The sequence below is a fragment of the Strigops habroptila genome, assembly GCF_004027225.2.
Source record: "Strigops habroptila isolate Jane chromosome 13 unlocalized genomic scaffold, bStrHab1.2.pri S16, whole genome shotgun sequence".
Classification (NCBI taxonomy): domain Eukaryota; kingdom Metazoa; phylum Chordata; class Aves; order Psittaciformes; family Psittacidae; genus Strigops; species Strigops habroptila.
In genome coordinates, this window is record NW_022651054.1 from 970,532 (window position 1) to 992,815 (window position 22,284).

Sequence of the window (22,284 nt, forward strand, 5' to 3'; positions counted from 1 at the left end):
GAGATTTGTCCTTTTTCAGTATCTCTGTAATTGCTTTCTAGCCTGGTTTTGTCGTTAATCAAGTGTGCCTTTAAATCAGAGAGGTGAAGCAAGCACAGCTCTTCTCTGTGCTGCCTCTGCAAGCTGGGGAGTGGATTTTCCTCCAGCCTGCAAGCTTTTACTGAAACTGCTGAATTCATGAGTGACCCCTGCAGGGGACTCATTCATCCTGTTTCCCCAGTCTGACTCTGCTTCTTTAATCATCTGGTCCCTGTGTCCAGCTTGGTGGCATGGGTGTGATACACCTATATGTCACTGCTTAGTCCCTGGCCGCTCCTACTGCAGGCAATACAAAGATACCCTCCTTGCTGCTTTTCCTTCCTTGCACATTTTGCTTTAATTAAAACCTTCACCTCTTCTGACCCCAGCTTTGCATCTGAGCTGTGTTCAACCCACCCTGCTGAAGCGTGCTCAGCAGCCGTGCCCTTTGCACATCTGCAACAGCTGGAGTTTTCTGCTGTCTTTCCTGAGCATGCCCTGCATTTGTTAAAGCTGTTGTTCACTGAGAGTTAAAGTTAGGCTTTGAGCTTAGAGAACGCTGCTGTCCCTGCAAGAGCTGCAGTAGAACTGCAATGCATGTCTTGATGCAAGTGCAGGCACTGGCTGTGTGTTTGTGTGGAGCAGTCCCTGCATGTGAGTGCTTTGGGTTTGGATCCAGGGGACAGAAACGTGGAAAAGGATAACTTAGGAAGAAGGCAGTTGATGAATAAAAGCCTCTGTTTATTAGGGTTTAGTGAGGAGGAGCAGGATGCACTATGACCGTAGTGCGCAGAGTGGGGGACACAGCCGTGTTTTGTGGCTCAGGATGCCCTGGGCATGACCACAGGCATTTAGAAGACATTTAGTATGAGGTGTCTGTGCCCCTGTAACAGAGGAGACTGAGATGAGCTCTGAGGCAGAAGCTCTTCCCTGTGAGGGTGCTGAGGCGCTGGCACAGGGTGCCCAGAGAAGCTGTGGCTGCCCCATCCCTGGCAGTGTTCAAGGCCAGGTTGGACACAGGGGCTTGGAGCAACCTGCTCTAGTGGAAGGTGTCCCTGCCTGCGGCAGGGGTTGGAACTGGATGAGCTTTAAGGTCCCTTCCAACCCAAACCAGTCTGTGAGTCTGTGATTTCTCCAAGGATTCCCCACAGGGAATATAAAACCTGCTGTCTAAAAGGCAGAAATACCACCCTGCAGGGAGAGGGATATCTCTTCCTGGGCAAGCTGGGGAGAAGAAGGGCTCCTGTGGCCGTGTCGGGGTTGCTGAGGTCCTGGAGAGGGTAGGCTCTGGGCAATGCTCTTGCATGAGGGCCTGCTTCTGCCAGTGGTATGCAGCAGGGAGGTGCAGGAGGGACTGCCTGCAGATGCCTTCACTTGCACAGGAGTTAAATTTTAAAGAGATTTTGTTTTAAGTATGCAAATGATTTGACAGGTAACAGTGGCTGGCCAGGGAGCTGCCAGCAGCAGATGCTTGGGGCAAAGTGTGTGAGCTGGCAGGGCAGAGCCCGCTGTCTTGCTGGGCAATTAGCTAAGAGCTAATAAGGACAGTGCTGCGGATGCTGAATGCAAATCCTGGCAAAGGAAGGAGTCTGGAGAGTGAAGTGGCAGGGGAGGGTGGAATCCAGCGTGGGGAGGGAGGGAACACACTAGGGAATCCGTAATTAAGGGAGACAGGCGAGTCCAAGGTAGTGAGGGGAGGCTGCAGACATGAGAGGCCAGGAGGGAACGGGTGAGCTAGTGCCAAGGAGGAGATGTGCGGGCCACCGCGAGACAGTACACAGAACTATTTCCCTATTTCCTATGCAAGACCTGAAGAGAGTGAATAAGTACTTGAATAAGAGTCTGTGCAATCCCAGACTCGCATTCCCCTTCCTTTCTGAACAGCCCAGATGCATCCTTGCACTGTTTTGAGGTAATTTTGTAGGGTCTCTGTAATTTTCTGTTCATTCAAGCTGTGTTGTTTCATCTTTCTTGTTAAAGACAAGTTGGTTTTCCTCCCTTCCTGCCACCATTCCTAGTTTCTCTGGTATTATTTCAAGCAGTCAGAGGTAACCTGCCCTAATCTGAGGAGCGCTGAGCAAGGACAATGCGGGAAGGTTAGAGTGGTGAAGCAGGGAGCAAGCACGGTTTGCTTTTAGGATTCCCTGTTCCCTCCTCCATCAGAGATTTCCCTTCCAATGAATTAATGAGAGCCATGGAGAAGGCAGCTGGTGACAGGCGGGTGACGCCGTGCTGGGGAGGAGCGGGCGGCTGCAGCGAGCGTGCCGAGGAGCACGTCGGCACTGCCGGGCACGGCGCAGCTCCCAGCCCTGAGCATGGCTCGGGTAGCGGGCGGCAGGAAGGGCTCACAGGCAGCACTGCCTGCAGAGGCGCAGGGGCTGTCGGTGGGGAGATGCTGCAGGGACCTGGGTGTTGGTGGCAGGAGGACTGGTCCCTTCCAACCCAAACCATGCTGTGAGTCCATGGCTCTGTGAAAAAGATACTTGAGCAAGTGCCTGCCGCTGTGAGGTGTAATTTTCCCCATTTTGACATTTTCCATACCTTTCCTGCTGCCTCTAGTGATGCTCTGTGACCTGGGCTGCTGCCAAAGCTTTCCAATGTCCAAAGCCCTTTGTTGATGAAACGCATTATGGTTATTGCTTGTGGGCTGCTATTTACAGAGACACAGTGGGCTGCTGTGCAGTGGATGGCTCTTAGGGACCTGAGAGATGCTTTTGGGAACTTGGAGAGATGTGGGGAAGGTGAGCACAGGGGAATTGGGTTTTCCTCCTTCCCAAGCAGCTGAGGCTGTGCTGGAGCTGAGAGGTGTTACAAGCCTGGGCTGGGCGTTTGCAGGTGCCCCATTTGCTGTTGGCAGGAGAAGGGGAAAGAGCTTCCACTACTGCATGCTCCCCTGCCTGCACCCCACCTCCCTGTGCTTCCTGAGCTCCTCCCCAGGGCAGGTCACAGCCCGAGGCTCAACCCCTGACCAGAGCCTCCTCTCCACTCCCAGGCAGGACCAGGGGCACGGCCGCACGGTGTGGGTGACCATGGGAACATCCCTCCTCCTCTGCTGTGGTCGGTGCCAGCAGGAGTGGAGCAGACGTCCCCAGTGGGCTGTGGGATGCCGGGAGCCTGGCCTGGCCTCTTGACCATCACATCTTGCCCTTCAGCACTGCTCTGCTCGCCGGGTGACCCCAGCCGTAGCCATGGTGGTGGTGTGGTACTTGAGCTTCCTGTTGCTGAGTGTTACTCGCTGTGAACAGTTAAATAGATTTGAATGAGTCACTTAAACAGACGCTATGGATGTGAAAATAATTGTCTGGGAAATCTGTGCCTGCCAGGTCGCCAAGTAATCCTCACACATCCCGTGACTCAAAGCCAGCCAGGAATGTTTTCTCCTTGCTGCTCAGTTGGAAATATTTTGAGGAGAGGCAGCCTAGTTCCCTGTCCAGTGTCCCCTCCATCTGTCCATGTGGTCCTGTCCCCTTCCTGAGCAGCCAGCTTGGGGAGATTCTAACCTATGCTCAGCACTTGCTCTGTGCATCCTCAGTGATAGCATCACTGCAGCAAATCCCTCAGCCCCCATTGACAGGAAGAAGGGAAATGACGTAGCAGTGAGTTATGTGAAATTGTTTCATAGGATCAAAGGTGGATATGGGTGGGAAGGGACCCTGGTGGTCCCTGGTCCAGTACCCTCCAGCAAGTCCATTAAATCAGGTTACTCAGGCCATCACCCACAGCCACATGCTGAATATCCCTAAGGATGGACATCTCACAGACCCTCTGGCTCCAGTGTTTGACCTCCTTATTGATGACATTTCCTTTTCCTAATGTCTAATTTGAATTTTCCTATCTCAGCTTGGGCCATCGCTGGTTGTCCTGTCCCTGTGCACCTCCAAGCTTCGGTAAGAAGCTGAAGGTCACCTCCAAGGACTCCCAGAAGCTCCAGCTTCTCTCCATCACCTGCTGGGTAGCCATAGGCTGCAGTAGGAGCCCCTTTGGCTTTCCCCTTTGCTGTTGAACAAGCCTGGCTCTTGGCCTGTCCCTGTGTTCATGGCAGCCCATTATCCCCCAGTGCTCCTGGGTCTTTGTCTGCTTCCCTGTGAGCTTGCCCGAGCCCCTCTAGGTGCAGGCAGTTACTCAGCCCAGGCTGGTTTATTTCTTCATTAAACACAAGTTCTTTCAAGAATGGGGGGAAAAAAATAAATAACTAGTCAAATGAGAGCTCCAACTGGAAATGACCTCTTCCTTCCCCTCCTTTGTGCTTATTCTCTAGCACATACATAATTGTACCACTTCCCCTGGAAGGGTGCTGTGTTGGCTTGCTCAGAATACCTGGAGCCTGGGGTGAAGGTATTGGCAGACGTGTTCCCTTTTTCCTTTTCACAATAGCATCGAATCTCTTAGCTCTGAGTCAGAGATGTGTACAGCCATCCATAGGATATGACCTTCACCCAGCACGTTGCCATCATCATGATTTTCTCATTATGCCTGTGACTGGCAGCTGGGAGCGTAAGGCACAGAGCTACCACAGCCGCTGGAATGACTCAGATAATGTGCCTAGAGTCTATTAAACAAAGTCTATTTAATTAAGTGTTGATCTCATCAAAATCAAGAGGGAGCATTGGGGTAGCAGCATTTCTGAGAAATCATATTTGAATGGAAGGTGGATTGTACTTTCTTTTGTATCTGGATCTTGAGATATTGCAACTTGCTGGTGCCAAGGCTGAGTTTTGGGATTGGCCGGTCCCCTGGTTGGGCACAGTTACGTCCCTGGCAAGCCAGCTACAAGCCTATGGGTGAGCATGGGGCGTTTGGTGCCACCACCCAGCCTTTCTGCAGGTGCACAGCATCACGGGCTGCACAGGCAGGGCACAGTTGGGTACCAGCATGCTGAGCCATCTTCCACTAGACAAGGTTGCGCCAAGCCCTGTCCAACCTGGCCTTGAACACTGCCAGGGATGGGGCAGCCACAGCTTCTCTGGGCACCCTGTGCCAGCGCCTCAGCACCCTCATGGTACAACATTTCTTCCCTATGTCCAAGCTCACCCCACCCTTGTCCAGTTTAAACCCGTTGCCCCTTGTCCTGTCCCTGCAGGCCCTGGTCAGAAGTCTGTCTCTATCTTTCCTCTAAGCCCCCTTGAAGTCCTGAGCGGCCACAGGAAGGTCTCCCTGGAGCTGTCTCTTCTCCGGGCTGCACAGCCCCAACTCTCTCCCCTTTCTCCACAGCGGAGCTGTCCCAGCCCTTGGCCCGTTTTGGAGGCTCCTTCTGGACCCACCAGGTCCATGCGTGTCTTGTGCTGGGGAGTCCTGAGCTGGACGCAGAGCTCCAGGGCGTCTCAGGAGAGCGGAGCAGAGGAGGAGCATCCCCTGCCTTGACCTGCTGGTCACGCTGCTGGTGATCAGCCCAGGAGACACTTGGCTTTCTGGGCTGCAAGCGCACACTGCCGGGCCATGTCCCATTTGTCACCCACCAGTATCCCTGAGTCCTTCTCCACAGGGCTGAATGCCTTGCTGAGCAGAAGGTTTTTGGTGTCCAGCAGTGGTTTTCATTTCACTACAGGAACCAGCAGTGTGGATTGTGTATTCATTCCCTTCCCCTTTCTGCAGAACACTGGGTATGGGGCAGGTTAGGGCTGTGCAGGCAGGTGGTCCTGCAGGATGGCTCCCTTGCCTCTCTCCTTGCCCGACCAGCCTGGTTATTTCCAGGCTCAGGACTGTGAGGAGAGTCCAACAGGGTGCATGGGGTGGAAGTGCTCCCAGTCTGGATGTGGGAGTGCTTGCAGCACTGGTCTCCACATGCTATGGGGCCGGGCACCAGATTTTAGCAGTCTCCAACGCATCTGTGTTTGTTTTTTTTCTCCTCAGAAACGAAGGAGGAGCTGGAAGAGCTGATGTCTGACATAAAGAAGACGGCAAACAAAGTACGCTCCAAGCTAAAGAGTGAGTATTTGCCTGTGATGCTGCTGTGGAGCTCTGCCCACTGCCCTCCACTGGGCAGGGGATGCAGCAGGCAGGGAGCGTTGCTGCCCTGTGTCCTGCTCCAGTCCTCCACTGCCCAGCGCTCCCCATTCATCCCCCGTGACCAGAAATGCCATGGGGCTGTCATCTCAGCCCTGTGCTGGCAGCACCTGATGTGGGACTCAGGTCAGGACAGTTTTGTGGTGGTTCACTCTAGATGGGAAGGGGCAGGTTACAGACCCACAGCCCTGCCCCATCTGTACATTCTCTGGTGGCAGCTTGAGCTGGCACTGGGAGCTGTTGCAGAGCTTGGGGAAGAGACATCTGCCATTACTTTGCAGGGATCACCTGGGGAGGGATGTCACTTTCTGTCCCCCCAGCATCCTCTAGTTGCTTTTATTTCCCCTTTGTGATTTTGCCCCCTTGTGCCCCATTCCCAAGGTGGAGGTGAGGGAATGGGGCCGTGAGCCCTGGCAGGCGCTGGGCTCTCCCAGTGAGCAAACCTGCAGCATGGCCAAAGGTTGGGTTGCCAGGGCTGAGTGGTTGAAGAGGTGCTGCTGGGGAATGTGCAAGCCTCCAAGAAGAGCTGGCTCTTTGCTGGTGGGCCGTGTTGGCCCAGGCAGCCTAGGCAGGTGCAGCACCAAGGGGTCCCACCCAGAGAGCCGTGGTCCCTCTTCCCTGTGCAGCTCTGGCCAGCGTGCTGGCATGAGGCATATTGTCCTGATGCCTGGGATTCTCACTGCCTCCATCCTGCTTCCTCCAGGCTGGTCTTGCTTTTCCATCCCCAGTGCAGGCTGCGCCATTGGTGCCTCCTGTTCATCCCAGATATGTTTGCGGCATAGCCAAGGTGGGCAGGAGGCACCGCTGGCCCCAGACACAGGCTCTGTGGGGCAGGTGGTGGGGAAGAAATGGGCTGTTGGGGTTGGTGAAGGTTATCCTGTCTCATCAGCATGCCCCATTGTCTTGGCATGCCTCAGCTTGGACAGTGCAGGGAAAGAGCGTGGCCAGCGGGACTGTTGGTTTCCACCATCAAAGAGTCAATCAATCTTTTTGACAAGTGGACAGTGAGAACTACACAAGTGTCAGCCTTCTGGTGGCTGGAGCACTCAGCCAAGCCCAGAAGCTCAAGATTAGATCCAGGGAATTCAAGTGGTCGGTGAGAACGGTACCATCTTGTCGTAGGAGGCAGGTCATCCCAGTACAGCTCAGATTTGCCTGCAGTAGCCTTGCACATCAGCGTGGGATTTGGTTGAGACTGTCGTAGGAGACCTGGCTGTGTCTGAAGGATCAGAGAGGAGCTGGTGCTTCCCCCATGGCAGCAACATTCTCCCTAATCCCAGGGTTTCGTAGGAGCCCTGCAGTCATGGAGAACTTAGATATGGCTAGATCTGTTTGCTAGGTTTGTCACCACTGGCTTGGCCATGTCGCATGTATGCGGCAGAAGGAGACTTGTACCTCCATTGTCCCCTTGCTACCCTCTGTCCTCCTGACACATGCTCTCACATAGACCCAGGAAGGAGATCTAAGGATCGGTTGATCTAAGGATCAGCTTACCCTGGTCTATGAAATCATAGACCAGGGGACCCCTTCCCATGGCCCAGAGCTCCACCAGCCATACTGGGATCACTCCCTGGTGTCCAGATGGAGATAGGGTTTAGCCCATGCAAAACAAAAATCCTTTTCCATAGGTGTTTTGTTCTGTGTTTTTTAAGGTGCTTTGGGAGCCTGAAGGATTGCGGGACAGGCTCCAATTCCTCTTTCATTCTTCCAGAAAAGACTCATTGGTACCTTTTTCACTTGGAGCAAGAGGTGATTAGTCCTTGTTCTTTGTCCCAGATCACCTCATGGCCAGCATGATCAATGAAAGGAAACAGTCAAGACTGATCAAAACCACCATCTGCTGACAACAAATGAACTTGTTTAGGACAGACGTTGCTCATGCAGTGGCTAATTCTAATTACCAGCTTCTTGGGAAAATGTGATTTCATTAATGATCATAAATGCACACTGTTTGCCAATACTGTTCCTTGGGAACAGAGAACAGTTTGTGATAAGCATGATAGAATGTTGGAGTTGCTGATAGAATATGTTGGGCAGGCAGCAGCCAGTGTGCTTGCAGTCACGGGGGTGCACGGAGAAGTGCTGTGGCCGTCAGGTTGCGTGGAACAGGGCCTTCCACATAAGCCCTAGGTACAGACACTAATTCCAAGAGAGAATAGGAGGGAGTGCAGAATTTGTGCTGATGTTCTCCGCCCCCTCCCGAGAGCACGCTATGCTGTTGGACACCCTCTGCCAGCACCACAAAGGGTTCCCCAGGCCCACACTGCTGCTGCTCTCTGCATGGTGCTGCTGTGGGTCCACCCATGCTAACCAGCACACAGCAGAAACACAGACTCCCACAGTGGTGGTGGTGTCCGGAGCTCTGCCTTGCCGCGCTGGGTGGTTATGGGGAGGCAGTGGGCAGCTCCGGGGAATGGGGAGCCCCTGCTGCAGGAGAAACCTGCCCCATGCTGGGCTTGTGGGACCTGCTCCAGTGTGGAAGATGTTGGGGACAGAGGGCTTGGAACATCTGTGTTGGGAAGGTGTCATCAGCCAAACTCAGGAGATGCCACCAGCTCACACCTGGTGTGAGACGAATCCATCTCATTTAGTTGCATTGCTGGGCATAATTAAAAGGGCAAATCTATGCTTTGCTGCAGAGGACTGTGCAGCAAGGTGAAGCACGCTCTCACCAGCCTCTGGGTCCTCCCTGTGCAGGAATGGGCAGCTAGGACACCTTTTAGGGTCCTGGGAGAAGTCTTGAGCTTTGGTATTTTGCAGAGACATTTTAGCTGTGTTTCCTCCTCCTGCCTAGCAGGGGGAGAAGAGCACTCCATTTTCACAGAATCATGGAATCAACCAGGTTGGAAAAGACCTTCAAGATCATCAAGTCCAACCATTCCCCAGTGCTGCCAAGGCCACCACTAACCCATGGCACTGATGGCCTCATCTACACGGTGTGTGAACACTTGCAGGGACGGTGACTCCAGCACTGCCCTGGGCAGCCTGTTCCAATGCCTGAGCACCCTCTGGGGAAGGAATTGTTCCTCATCTCCATCTAAACCTCCCCTGGTGCAGCTTGAGGCTGTTTCCTCTTGTCCCATCCCTTGTTCCTTGGGAGCAGAGACCAGCCCCCTCCTGGCTCCATCCTCCTGTCAGGCAGTTGCAGAGAGCGATAAGGTCCCCCCAGTTGTTTGAATACTGTAAAGTGTGGAGATCAGACCCAAGCGTTCCGCCAATTGTGCATTTAAATCCTCACTTACCAGCCTGGGGGTCACAGGTGCTGCCCTCAACAGCACCAAGCCTCAGCTGGTGGCCAGGCACCGAGTGCTTTGCAGTAACGGAGCAGGGCTTTGCTGCCAGTCCAGGCTAAATTGCTGGCTAGTGTCAGGAGCTGGGGACTGCTCAGTGCCAGGTGACTCCTCAGGCGTCAATCTTTTACAGTCCCTTTGCCAAACAATCCATTTCCCTTCTCCAAACAGCGTGAAATAACCTGTGTCCTTCTACCCTGACCAGGTATTGAGCAGAGCATTGAACAAGAGGAAGGACTGAACAGGTCATCTGCTGACTTGCGGATAAGGAAAACTCAGGTGAGTCTCTGCCCTGTGGCACTGGGAAGGGGAGGACAGGAATCAGCTGGAGGTAGTGGAGGGGTCTTCAATGTAAAGAACTTCTTTCCATTGAGGGTGGCAGAGCACTGAACAGGCTCCCCAGGAGGGGCTGGAGTCTCCTCTCTCAAGACATTCAAAACTCACCTGGACGTGTTCCTGTGTGACCTGCTCTGGGTGGCCCTGCCTTGGCAGGGGAGGTTGGATTGGATGATCTCTAGAGGTCCCTTTCAACCCTAACAGTTCTGGGATTCTGTGATCCCAGGAGGTGATGGGAGAGGAGGGCTTGGCTTTAGAGCAGTCAAGTTATGGTGTGCAAATACTGGGCAAAGGAATGCAGCATGTTGCCAAATAGATGAGTTAAAAAGCCAGCCTGAAGGACCCATGACATAAGTATGTGGAGGGGAGGGCAGTGCACTTTGTCCTTGCATGCAAATCCGGGTGTCTGCGTGGATGAACACATGGGTGGGCTTCTTCACATCCACATTAAGCATCTCACTAAAGGTGGTTTTGACTGGAGCAAAAATACCCTCTGAAGTGTCAGCTTTGGGGGAGAATATTTGCCTTCAGTGTGTTCAGAAACCTGAAGTCTCTGTGTGTTTCTGGAAGGATGCTTGAGCAGCTCTTAAATGAGCCCAAGGCTCACTGGTGCAGCTGGGTAACTCACCTAAAGTTTCACCTAGGCTTAGAAGAGGGGTGGTCTTTCAGAGAGCACTGTGCAGGCCTGCTGGGCTGAAGCTTTGTCTTATGCCCCACCATGGAGGGTTGATGTGTAGGTTTTGCTGTGGGGTGGCCAACCTTCTGGTGATCTTTGGTGAGAGAGCACCAGGCAAGATGCAGTTATTGCTCCATCAGTAGAATCGGCTCTGCAGTGCTGCAGGGCAAGCTACAGTGCCTTGTCCTTGCTTGGTTGCACTGGAGGGTGTGGATGAAAGCAAGGTGTCCCAGAGCAGAGAAGCAAGGCCTTGTTCTGCAGCAAAAATGGTGTTTTGGCAAACCATTAAACTGCTAAAGGTGACAGGAGCTGCCAGAATAGCTCTTCAGCACCCAGGGGTGGTGATCTGGGCATGGAGCTGCTGCCCTCGCGGGGGTTTTGTGCACAAATACAGGTCAGTAACAATCCTATTTTCTTTAGGCGCTCTGCAGTGAAGCCAGAGGAATTTTGGCATTTCCTGTTTATCTCCTTTTCAGTCTGGGAAGCCACTTGTGTTACCTGCCCCCATGCTGCAGGAGGTGCTGGATCATTACCACAGTGATGTTAAATGCTCACCTCTGCAGAGGCAGTTTCCAGCTTCTTCTTGGCCCTGCACCAGAGGCTGTCACAGCTGAGGCTGTGGAGAAACAGTCCTCTGAAACTCTGGGGCGAGAGAAAGGCTTGTCTCAAAAGCCAGGGGGAAGGAGAATTGCTGGGGCACAACAAAGGCAAAGCGAAGGGTCATGCAACAGCACACAGCAAAGCAGCATCTCTGCCTTTACCACTCTGGAGACACTGCTGTGTGCTGACAGCAGTGCTGTGAAACCCCCACTGGGCTTTCTGCCCTGCTGTGTTCTCTGCTGTGCCCTTCAGGAGCTGTTTGCCATCTCAAATGCATGTGTTGGGTGGCAGTGGCAAGGAGGGGAGAGCAGGGAGGCGGCAGTGGAAGGTGCCTGTCCCATGGTGTGCCCATGTTTCCCAAGGAAAGGCATTATTTCTGCAATGTCTGAGGAAACTAGGGGTGGCCACAGACTGATGCTGTGTAGCCTAGGGCCATGAATTTGAGCAGGGTTTATATTTGCTGCATGTTGAAACGCTGCAGTTGGGACATCATCCTGGCATGTAGGAGGGCGGGGTTCAGGGCTCTGCTCCACCCTAGAGTCCCAGAGTGGTTTGGGTCAGAAGGGACCTTCAGAGATGATCCAGTCCAACCCCCTGCCACAGGCAGGGACACCTCCCACGAGAGCAGGTTGCTCCAAGCCCCTGTGTCCAACCTGGCCTTGAACACTGCCAGGGATGGGGCAGCGACAGCTTCTCTGGGCACCCTGTGGTACAGGTGCCCTTCTCAGCACCCTCATGGTACAACATTTCTTCCCTATGTCCAACCTCACCCCACCCTCATTCAGTTTAAAACCATCACCCCTTGTCCTGTCACCGTAGGCCCTGGTCAAAAGTCTTTCTTCATCTTTCCTATAAGCTGCCTTTATATATTGAACAGCTGCAGTGAGGTCCCCCCAGAGCTGTCTCTTCTGCAAGCTGAACAACCCAGGCCATGGACTATTCAGTCAAGGAAGTGGGAGATTTTCTTGTAATTTGGGCCTTTCTGAGCATTTCTTTAGGCGGTGCAGGTAATGAGGGAGAGGAGCTCCTCCGGGCAGCAGTTGGAGCCACTGTGCTGGGAGACTGAGGTGGGTGATGCAGCACACTGCTCTGCTTTGGGGCTTTGGCTTCCGGCCTGGGTGGTTTCTGGCTCTGGGCTCCTGCAGAAGCTGCTCGTCTTCCCAAGGATGCTGACCCCGTGCTGGGGCCCCATGACCAGTGGTGTGTGTGCCCAGTGTGCACGCTCGTGTGTGCAGGATGGGATGGAGGCTGGTGCTGAGCTGGGCACAAGAGCCGTGTTGTCCCCGAGTTCCGTTGCTGGCTTTGCTTGTCACCACGCACTGTGGGTAAGAGGTGCTGACAGCTCTGGTCAGGGAGTGACCTGGTCTGATGCATTTGCTGTAGCTGTCATGTGGGAAACAGTGTGGAGTGAGTTTGCATTAAGAAACAGTATATATGGTGCTGAATTACCAGACTTCCTAACTCCTTCTAGGCAGTGGAACTTGTCTATCATTCCCCATAGTATTCCCAACCAGATAGGTGGTACTTGCTGTCCAGTTTCTGCCAGGGCACAGCAAGGGCCGGTTGTTATCATGTTCTCAATTCATGACATTAAAACTACTCTGTTTGTCCCCATTTCACAGCAGCACTTTGAATAAAGCACCCTGCCTTGTTCAGCTCACCAGCAGCAGAAAGAGGGGGGGGCTTTGGGGACACAGCTTTCAAGGGCATTCCCAGCCCAGAAACGTTGCCACTGGTGCAGGTTCCTGGGTGCCTCAACAGTATTTACCATGTTTCTGTATTTATCAAATCTTGAGTTCGTAACAGAGCAAATGTCAATACTTTGGGTCCTTGTTACTCAGAACAGCTTTTGCTCTAGTTGCTTTTGTGCTTGGTTTATCAGGCTGGTGTGGGGTTCAACCCTGAAACAAACCCAAGTGTGGGAGCTCAGGGGTGGGATCTCTGCTGCCACTGTGACCCCCCACAGGATGAGCACTTTAGAAATGTCTTTCCCTTCATTAATAACCTTGAAGGCCAAGGTCCCAGGTTTCATTGGATGCTTTGTGGGGGTGTCAAAGCCCCATAGGGGTATCCAGAGCTGTATGAGCTCTTTGGAAATCCAGCAAACTGGGCTGCTTTTCCCATGCTTGGGAAGTGAAGAGTTGCTGGACCCAGGTGAAACAACCCCATTTCCTAACTTTAGTTAATATTTTCTGTTTAGTGAGTTTCTTTCAAATGCAAGGTACATTTTGATATGCTTTTTATTTACCCTGAATATTCAGGTAGTTTTATTTAATGACTGAGAGCCATTTAAAATGCCTTTTTCCAGCCCATTTTGCATGAAACTCTGTGTTCTTTCAAAAATCAAATGCATTTTTCAGACATGTGGGATGCCTGTGGGAGCATAAAATAACAATCTGACAAGAGAAACCCTAAATTAAATAACTTCTTAAGTAAAAGGGGCATGGTGTGGTATACTGATCAGCAGAAAGGGTTGTCATTTAACACCCAGGCTATATTTGGCTGCAGATCAACAATATGTTGATACTTTTTAGCTTAATAAGAATGAACTGGATTTTAGGAAAATGATCTGGAGAAGGCAGAAGAGTCGTTTGGATGGCACCTCATGTCTTTGCTGGATTTCAAGCCATGATGCTCAGGACCTGGTTTAACCCTGCTTTGGGCCAGGCACCTCTGGAGCAGAGGCTGCTTGTGGAAGCTGGAGCTGCTGGAGCTTTTGTGTGAGGTTTGCCAGCACAGGAGGAATAAGATGAGCTGACTCCGAGTCTCTGCCATAAATACCAGGCTGCTGCTTGCTCAGAGGAGCTGCAAAGCAAACACAAGTATATCTTCAAGAAGTCTCCAGTGTTGTCTCCTGGAGAAGGGTCTGCTCTAGGTGTACCAACACCTGAATGCTGGTGTGCACTGGGCATGTCTGACACTGCAGAGATGCTGCGTTGCGCTGCTTTCCCTCTGTGCGGGGGCTTTGAGAGCAGCTTCAGTTCAGCAGGGTTGGGTCTCTCTGTGAGCTGTACCTCTCTAAGGGTGAGCCATGCTGGTGGTCCTGAAAGTCCCAGAGGGAACCCTCACTGGGAGTTTCTTCTTCATGTCAGTCTCTCCATATCTTCTTTCTGACCCTTTCTGAGTATCCTCTTTTCCTATCCCTTTTCCATTGCCTCCTCTCTTTTCACCTTCCACCATATCTCCATATATCCCTGCTCACCAGGTTGCCTACATGAGCAGTCCTTGAGATGAGGTTGGGGTAACACAACCTTCTTCCCCCTGCAGCAGTACTGCTGGACGCATGAGTGATGCTGAGTGCACAGGATGGGTGTGGGAGATGGTCCCATTAGACAAGTCAGTTGAAAAAGTGCATGAGCGTTTCCTACTTGATACAGCAGCAGCTTTGGCTTTGCTTGAGACTCATGCACCAGATTCGCCTTTTCTAGAAACAAGGCATTCAGCCCTGTGGAGAAGGACTCAGGGATACTGGTGAGTGGCAAATGGGACATGGCCCGGCAGTGTGCGCTTGCAGCCCAGAAAGCCAAGTGTCTCCTGGGCTGATCACCAGCAGCGTGACCAGCAGGTCAAGGCAGGGGATGCTCCTCCTCTGCTCTGCTCTCCTGAGACCCCCTGGAGCTCTGCGTCCAGCTCAGGACTCCCCAGCACAAGACACGCATGGACCTGGTGGGTCCAGAAGGAGCCCCCAAAATGGGCCAAGGGCTGGGACAGCTCTGTTGTGGAGAAAGGGGAGAGAGTTGGGGCTGTGCAGCCCGGAGAAGAGATGGCTCCAGGGAGACCTTCCTGTGGCCGCTCAGGACTTCAAGGGGGCTTAGAGGAAAGATGGAGACAGACTTCTGACCAGGGCCTGCAGGGACAGGACAAGGGGTGATGGTTTTAAACTGAATGAGGGTGGGCTGAGGTTGGACATAGGGAAGGAATATTGTACCATGAGGGTGGTGAGAAGGGCACCTGTACCACAGGGTGCCCAGAGAAGCTGTGGCTGCCCCATCCCTGGCAGTGTTCAAGGCCAGGTTGGACACAGGGGCTTGGAGCAACCTGCTTGAGTAGAAGGTGTCCCTGCCCGTGGCAGGGGGTTGGACTGGGTCATCTCTGAAGGTCCCTTCCAACCCAAATGATGCTGTGAGTCCATGATCCTGTCATGAATGCCCCTCGCCCTGAGAAGCTGCTGCTTTACAACAAGAGAAAAAGCTTAGCCCAGTCTGTACCCTGTGTGAGCTCACAGCTGCCGGTGAGGGCTGAGCTCTGCCATCTGTGCACTCACAGCTCTAACGAGCTGCACAGTGCCAGCATCCCCTTGCGTTATCACTCTCCCTGCTCTCCCTCAGCACTGAGAAGGGTCCACAGTGCATTTCCAGCCACCATTACATGTTTTAGGATGACAGAGCATCACTCCCACCAAGGGTGACCTGCGACACCCCCTTGCCAGCCCTTCCTGCCGGGGCAGCTGAGGGGACAGGAGCATGCTGTGTGGAATGCTGCTGCCAACAGCCATGGAGGGCAAGGAGCTTGCCGTGATGTGAGGGCAGCCGGCACCAGCAGAGCTGCGTGGCTGAGCCCCATGTCCTGCTGCTGGTGGATCTTCATGTTGTGCAAGTGTCATTGGTCAGAATGAAGCTCCCAGCAGCGGGATGGGTTTTTCTGCATCTTTATAAGCAGCTCAACCACTATCAAGAACTAGAAATGCATCCCTCTTTTAATTGCAAGGAAAACTACCTCCAAACAAAGCGTTCCACAGCCCCGAAGAGCAGTCCAAAGGCAAGCTTATGCTGCTGCCGATGAGACCATGAAAGGAGTGTTCTCGCAAGCTGATCTAGTGGAAGATGCCCCTACTTACTGCGAGCAGGGAGGGAGAGTTGGACTGAATCTTCGAAGATCCCTTCCAACCTCAACTGTTCTGAGTCCATGATACTGTGAAACTCGATTTCTGGCATATTGGGGAAAGGGCTAATTCAAGAGATGTTTGGATGAAGGATGCATGTGATGCTCTGTCCTGCCCTTCCTGAACATCTGCAGGGCTGTTTGTAGAGCTCATCCTGACAGCTGGGTCAGACAGCAAGGTGGGCCCCAGTGTGGGTGCTCCCCAGGCACAACAGCCAGCTCGGGAGGGGGTCAGTGCTCAGCAGCACCCTGGTCAAGTGTAATGCTAAGGCTTTCTGGTGCATTTCCTGGAGAAGGGAAATCAGCTGCGTAAGGTGAGCATGCTGTGGGTGCAGGGGCTGGCAGTCATCCCCTGTGGGGCTGGTGCTTGGGGGAGCCCTCCACTGTGAGGAGGAAAAGTGGGACACGCTTCTGGAGCGAGGAGAATTGCCGCAGACAAACCCTGGCCAACCCAGCGTGCCCCAGCCCCTGGGCTGCCCTCACCAGCCATGCCCAGGCAGGTTGGGGGTTTGATGCTCAGGGCACAGGGTTCCCCCAGTCCCCAACCCAACCCCAGCACCACAGAGTGGCTGCTGCATGTCCATCCTGTGCCCATGCCAGGTCCAGCACATCCTGGCAGCGTGGCAAGGCCAGCAGGGCTAGACCCAGGGCACCGCTGTGGCCTCAGCTCCAGGCTGCTTGGGCACAAGCTGTGTTATGGGTGAGGAGGGTGATGCCAACCATGCCTCTTAGGTCTGCCGCCACCACAGGTTGTCTTCTGGGGACTGAAGGTTGTGCTTGGGTTGGGCTTGGGTGAGGAGCGTGTCTGGTCCATGCCCCTGGGGCCACGTTACGTGCTGCCACCTGCCCCCTCGCACTTCATCACACTCCTCGGAGCAGCTTTTGGGCTCAAAATGCTTTTTGGGCTGCTAGAGGTGCAGGGGGTGCTCAGGGCCGAGCCTGCCCCAGCTTGGGGGTGGCAGGACTCTGCCTCCTGCAGGACCCTCACCCCACTCTCCCTTCCTCTCCCCTCTGCAGCACTCAACGCTGTCACGCAAGTTTGTGGAGGTGATGTCCGAGTACAACGCCACGCAGACTGACTACCGGGAGCGCTGCAAGGGCAGGATCCAGAGGCAGCTGGAGATCAGTGAGTAAACCCGGAGGGGGAGCGCAGCCAGGCTATGGGGCCATGTCCTACATGGGCTCGCACAGATCCAAGCGGCTCCTGCTGCTGTGCAGAGCTCCCCCTTGGAAACCCGCAGTGCATGGGGGCTGTGTGCTCACCCGTGGGAGCAACCAGGACACAGCTTCTGCTGAGAGATAGTCATAGAGTCATAGAATGGTTTGGGTTGGAAGGGACCTTCAAAGGTCATCTAATCCAACCCCCCTGCAATGAGCAGGGGCTTCGTGTGGTGGTATTTGCATTTCAGTGTCAAACTGCATCCAGCAAAGCACAAAGAACTCCCCTCAGGTTTTCCTGACTGCTGGGTAGAGAGCCCAAAGAGCACAGGGAGGGACATTTCTTCCTTGGTTGCAGCTAATTTTGAATTCAGAGAAGCTGGCGGGGATTCCTGACTCCCATGTCTTGCCTTGCCTTTCCTCTGGGTGATTTTCGTTGCCAGTGAACCGAACTAAACATAAAACCAGAGAACAGACCTCTTGAAATGGGGGCACGCAGTGCTCCCAGCAGTTTCCGTTGCTGGACAAGGAGCACAAGCTTCAATGCCTGTTCCAGGCATCTCCTAGGACCCTGGCAGCGGTAGTGGTGTCCTCGGGTGTCCAAAGGTGGACGCCAGGTGACACCTCCAAGAAGTCACCAGCATGCACTGAGATCATCCAAAGCCCACGCTTAGGAGAAGCCTTGTCCTGCCTGCCCACAAAACCTGCTGTCCTGGTGGTTCTCCAGGGCCATCAGTGACACTGAGTTTAGTTTTAATCATCTCCCAGCAAAGAACCACCACACCACCACTGTAATTAGGGGAATAAGCAAGCAAGCCGGGGAGAAGTCAGGGCATGCAGAGATTCAAAGAGATTTTTGCAGATAATCTCATTTTCAGATGTGTTCATGGTTTTTGGGGCTCAAATGAAAGAGTCTGAATCCTAGTCCAGGGTTGTTTTTTTTCTCACAAGCAAATGGGTGGTTTTCTTCCCTTTTACAACTCACAGTGAGTAATAAGGTAGGAGATATTTTAGTCAGAATGGTGTTGTTGATAGGACCTGTGGGAATGTCCTTCAGGAGCTGGAGATGCCTAGGAATCTGGGTGCTAGTGGGGTATGGTAGTTTCTTTGAAGGGCTAGAAGGAGACTTGGTTGTGAAGCCTTTCCTCTGTTAAGATTAGTCTTTATGATCTATAACAATAAGAGAAATGATTCACACTGGCTGAATGGAAAGATTGACTGACATGAAGCTCAGCAATGCCTTAATGTAAAGCAGGATGATGAGTGTGTCACTGCTCCAGCTGACCGGCTCACTCATCAGCTAACGACAGCCAGGCTGTCAGGGATACCTAGCCAGAGGGCTGGCTTGGAATGGAAATAGGAATTGAGGTATCCCTGTATCTCCCTTCTGAGAGAGAAGATTTGAAAGGACTTACTCAGGTCTTTATTGTCTGCAGACCTGAAAAAACCTTCCTCTTGTTTTTCTACTCCTGGATTTTGGAAGGACTCAGGCACTTTGCTTAAATGATGGAGCTATATTAAATTATATCTGTCTTTGCTCTGTTTATCCTGTGGGGCTGTCAGTGCCTGGCAGAGTCTGAGGAGGTGCAAGGAAAAGGCTGCTCAGGACTCATTGTAGTGCAGTAGTTGGGTGCAGAGGAGGTGTCCTACTTAGTGATGATGAGGGACCCGCTTCCCCTTTGCGGGGAGGTGTGGAGCAGATGCAGAGGCAGGATGGTGTCTGTGCTGGGAGGGTACACGATCCTGTGCACAGTCCTTTGCAAGAGCTGGGTTCCTCTGTCAGGACAGTGGGAAATCTCTTCTGACAAAAAGGCTCATCAAAAGCCACAAGATTATTGAGGTTTATCAGGAGTGCTTCCTGGGCAGAGGGCTCTGCTTGGCTTGGAGTGTCCCAGCAGGGACCTTCAGTCCCTGGTGCTCTGGGGGCTCTTGCACAGGTTCTTTGGAATGGAGCTCAGCTGGAATGTGGTGACTGCATGAAGCTCTGTAAAATCCTCAGCTCTCTTTTCAGCTGATGAATCTGAAGATAGAAAGAGCCGGGAGCTCTGACATTGAATCCAGCAAATGAAAGTATGAGAGCAGGGACTGCTCAGCTGCTCTGGGGAGGCTTCTCCACACCTGATGAGCTTCAACCTGCCCAGATCTGCTTCTTGCTCTGGAAGCAGGACAGCCACAGAAGAAATGGTGGTGTAGAGTCACTGCCTCAGGCCACAGCCACCCTGGGGGCACCCCACAGCCCTCTCAGGACCTGCCCGAAGATGCCATGGAGGGATCGCAGGATGTGCTGTGTCCCGGGGTTGGTGATGGCAGGACAGCAGCTCGGTGGCTGTCCTCTGCTTGGACTGTGCCTCCCTCAGCAGTGTCCCCACTGCGGTGTCTGCTGCTGGGAGCCGTGCTCCCCCAGCACAAGCCTATGGTGGGAAGTGTTGCTCCTTTGCTTTTTCCCTCTCTGTTTTGTCCGTTATGACAAGTCTGATTAGGTTTTGCTCCCGGGGAAACTGGTTTTGAAGCTTAGAGGAGCTTTCTCTGGTGGGTGTGGAGGTGCTGCACAGACACTGTTTGTTTTTATGAACAGTTTTGTTACATGTGAGACTGAGGAGCCAAAAATAAGGCATCTGCTGTCTCCAGAGGCACTGCGAGAGTCAGCCTCTGCCTCACTCTGCAAGACCGGGTTAACTGATGTGCATAGAGGCAAGCTGTGGATGTATCTCAAGCTGCCCTTCAGCCAGGAAGGTCTGGGGGCTGCTCTGGCAGCTCATCAGGGCAGCTCACATGGTGCTGAGATGGGTTATTTAGGATTCCTGTGGCGCTTTCATGTCAGGAATGAGCAGTGTTTATTTGAGCTGGAAGTGTCTCGCTGGATGGAAATGCCAGCGCAGCGCTGAAGTTGGCCCCTGCAGCCAACTGAGCAGGAGGGTCCGGAGAGACAGGGAGACTGGTGGCAGTTTGTGACATGCTGGGCTGTTAGAGATGAAGTCAGCTCATCCCGACCGCCCTGCAGGCAGTGTAAACCTGTCTGAGCTGGACGATGGCAGTGGCTAACACTGCCCCGTCCTCCCATGCGTGTAGAGCTGCATCTTCTTACACCTTCGGAGGCACTAACAGCTCTTCATTGTTTAGACCAGTATCACACAGGACGTCCACCTCTGCCCATGGGTCCAAGAGCTGTATAAGATTAGGCCTGGGCCACCCAGCCCATATGAGAGCCGCGCTGCAGAGGCTCTGACTCTGGCCTTGTTCCTGAGGTAGACTCAGGTCTACATTCAAGATAGCTTGTCTCCAGCTCTTTCTCCTGAGACTCTGGATCTTTGTTGTACTCATGTCATAGGATCATGGACTCATGGGGTGGTTTGGGTTGAAAAGGACCTTAAAGCTCATCCAGTTCCAATCCCCTGCCACGGGCAGGGACACCTTCCACTAGAGCAGGTTGCTCCAAGCCCCTGTGTCCAACCTGGCCTTGAACACTGCCAGGGATGGGGCAGCCACAGCTTCTCTGGGCACCCTGTGCCAGCGCCTCAGCACCCTCATGGTACCACATTTCTTCCCTATGTCCAACCTCACCCTACCCTTGATCAGTTTAAAACCATCGTCTTATGCTGGGGAGTCCTGAACTGGACGCAGAGCTCCAGGGGGTCTCAGGAGAGCAGAGCAGAGGAGGAGCATCCCCTGCCTCAACCTGCTGGTCACGCTGTTGGTGATCAGCCCAGGAGACACTTGGCTTTCTGGGCTGCAAGCGCACACTGCCGGGCCATGTCCCATTTGTCACCCACCAGTATCCCTGAGTCCTTCTCCACAGGGTTGCTCTGCATCATCCATCCATCCATCCCTCCCTCCTTCCTTCCTTCCCTTCCTCCTTCTCTCCCCCAGTCTGTGCTGGTACTGGAGATTGCCCTGCCTCAGGTGCAGGACCTTGCGTAGAAAGAGACATGTAGTGAAGTGTGAAGGTGTCCTTGTTTAAGGAACTCCCCATGCAAGCTGGCAGCGTGCACCATGCCTGTGGGGTGGTGGCCAGGCGTGGCTGGGCAGGGAGGTCCCTCCACCATGCTCCGTGGGGCACTGGCACACTTGTGGTGAAGGTTTGGACCAGGTTCAAGGTTTCTAGCACCTCCCCGAGTCCCTGGTGCAGCAGCACTGGAAGCAGGGAGCACTGTCCTGTGGGCTGTCCCTGCACTCTGCCACATCTCCTCCTTTCAGAGGTGCCCTGAACTCATCCTGGAGGATGACACCACTGGCAGAGCCTGCAGGCAGTGTGTTGCAGGGGAGCTGCTCCTGCCTGTCTTCCCCCATTTGCTCCTCATTACACCAGTGGGATGTCTCCTGCCCTTTCTGCTCACCCTTCCCACTCCAGTGGGCAGCCCCAGCAGGAGCCTGCCCAGTGCTGTCATCTCTGCAGAGCACTGGAATTTCACAGGTCCTACCTGGCCATTAGCCTGAAGAACATGTTGAAATTCGTGGTGGAGGATCAGTGTAACCCACAGAGTGATTCATCTCCCTCTCCTCTGGAGGAGTGTGGAGTGTGTCCATGAGGAAGGGAAGGCAACCATGCACAAAGGGTGAATTGCTCCTGGAGGAGGAGGGCTGTGTTGCAGAGGGAAGGGTAGAGCCTGGTTTCTCTTAGGCAGCTGCAGTGCTAAAACTCAGGCAGGCCAGCAATTGCAGCAGTAGCTGCCCAGCCAGCCAGCCCTGCTGAGCCCTGCTGAACTGTCCTCGTCATCTTCAACTAGCCTGGGATCTTCAACATCCCTGCTCTTGGCTTGCTGCTCTCCCTCCCTCCTCCTTCCCAGCCCACCAACTGGGTCCTGGTGGCTGCTGGTCCTTTGGCACCACTCCCTGCCCTGCAGGAACGGGTAGCTTGACCAGGAGTGACAGACGGGCTTTCTGAGTGAGCTGGGCCAAGTTGACAGCTTGACCCCCCTAAAAAGAGGGTCGCAGGGCTGGTATAGGGCCAGGCTATGGGATGGCAGCTCCCTGAACCACCGGGGCACTCTCTGGGCTGGAAGCTTTGCTGCACTCCACTCTAGGGAGATGCCATGGAGACAGGAGCACCCTGCAGTAGGGCTGCAGGAGCTGTGGCTGGGGCAGGGGGCTCATGGCTGACCTGTGTTGTGTCACTTGCAGCTGGGAGGACCACCACCAGCGAGGAGCTGGAGGACATGCTGGAGAGCGGCAACCCGGCCATCTTCTCCTCTGGGGTAAGCACTGGCACAGGCTTAAGCCAAGCCAGCCTCCCATCCTGGGGAGGGGTTGGGTGGTGGATGTGCTGCCACAGTGGAGAGTTGAGCACAGCCTGTGCAGCAGGATTCTTGAGTCTGGCCTGAGGAT

The 22,284-nt window shown here is 53.7% G+C and overlaps 1 protein-coding gene across 4 annotated transcripts in view; it reads left to right on the forward strand.

Annotated features, from left to right (window-relative positions):
• Window positions 1-22,284, forward strand: part of STX1A (syntaxin 1A) — a 55,508-nt gene that overhangs the window by 27,340 nt on the left and 5,884 nt on the right. For all 4 annotated transcript variants that reach the window (XR_003989523.1, XR_003989522.1, XM_030472233.1 and 1 more), the window contains exons 4-7: window positions 5,869-5,943; window positions 9,517-9,590; window positions 16,822-16,930; window positions 22,081-22,154. Coding sequence is in view for 2 of the 4 variants with exons in the window: in XM_030472233.1 (XP_030328093.1) it covers window positions 5,869-5,943; window positions 9,517-9,590; window positions 16,822-16,930; window positions 22,081-22,154 (332 nt within the window). In the remaining 2 variants the exon portion in view is untranslated. The remainder of the gene's footprint in view (window positions 1-5,868; window positions 5,944-9,516; window positions 9,591-16,821; window positions 16,931-22,080; window positions 22,155-22,284) is intronic.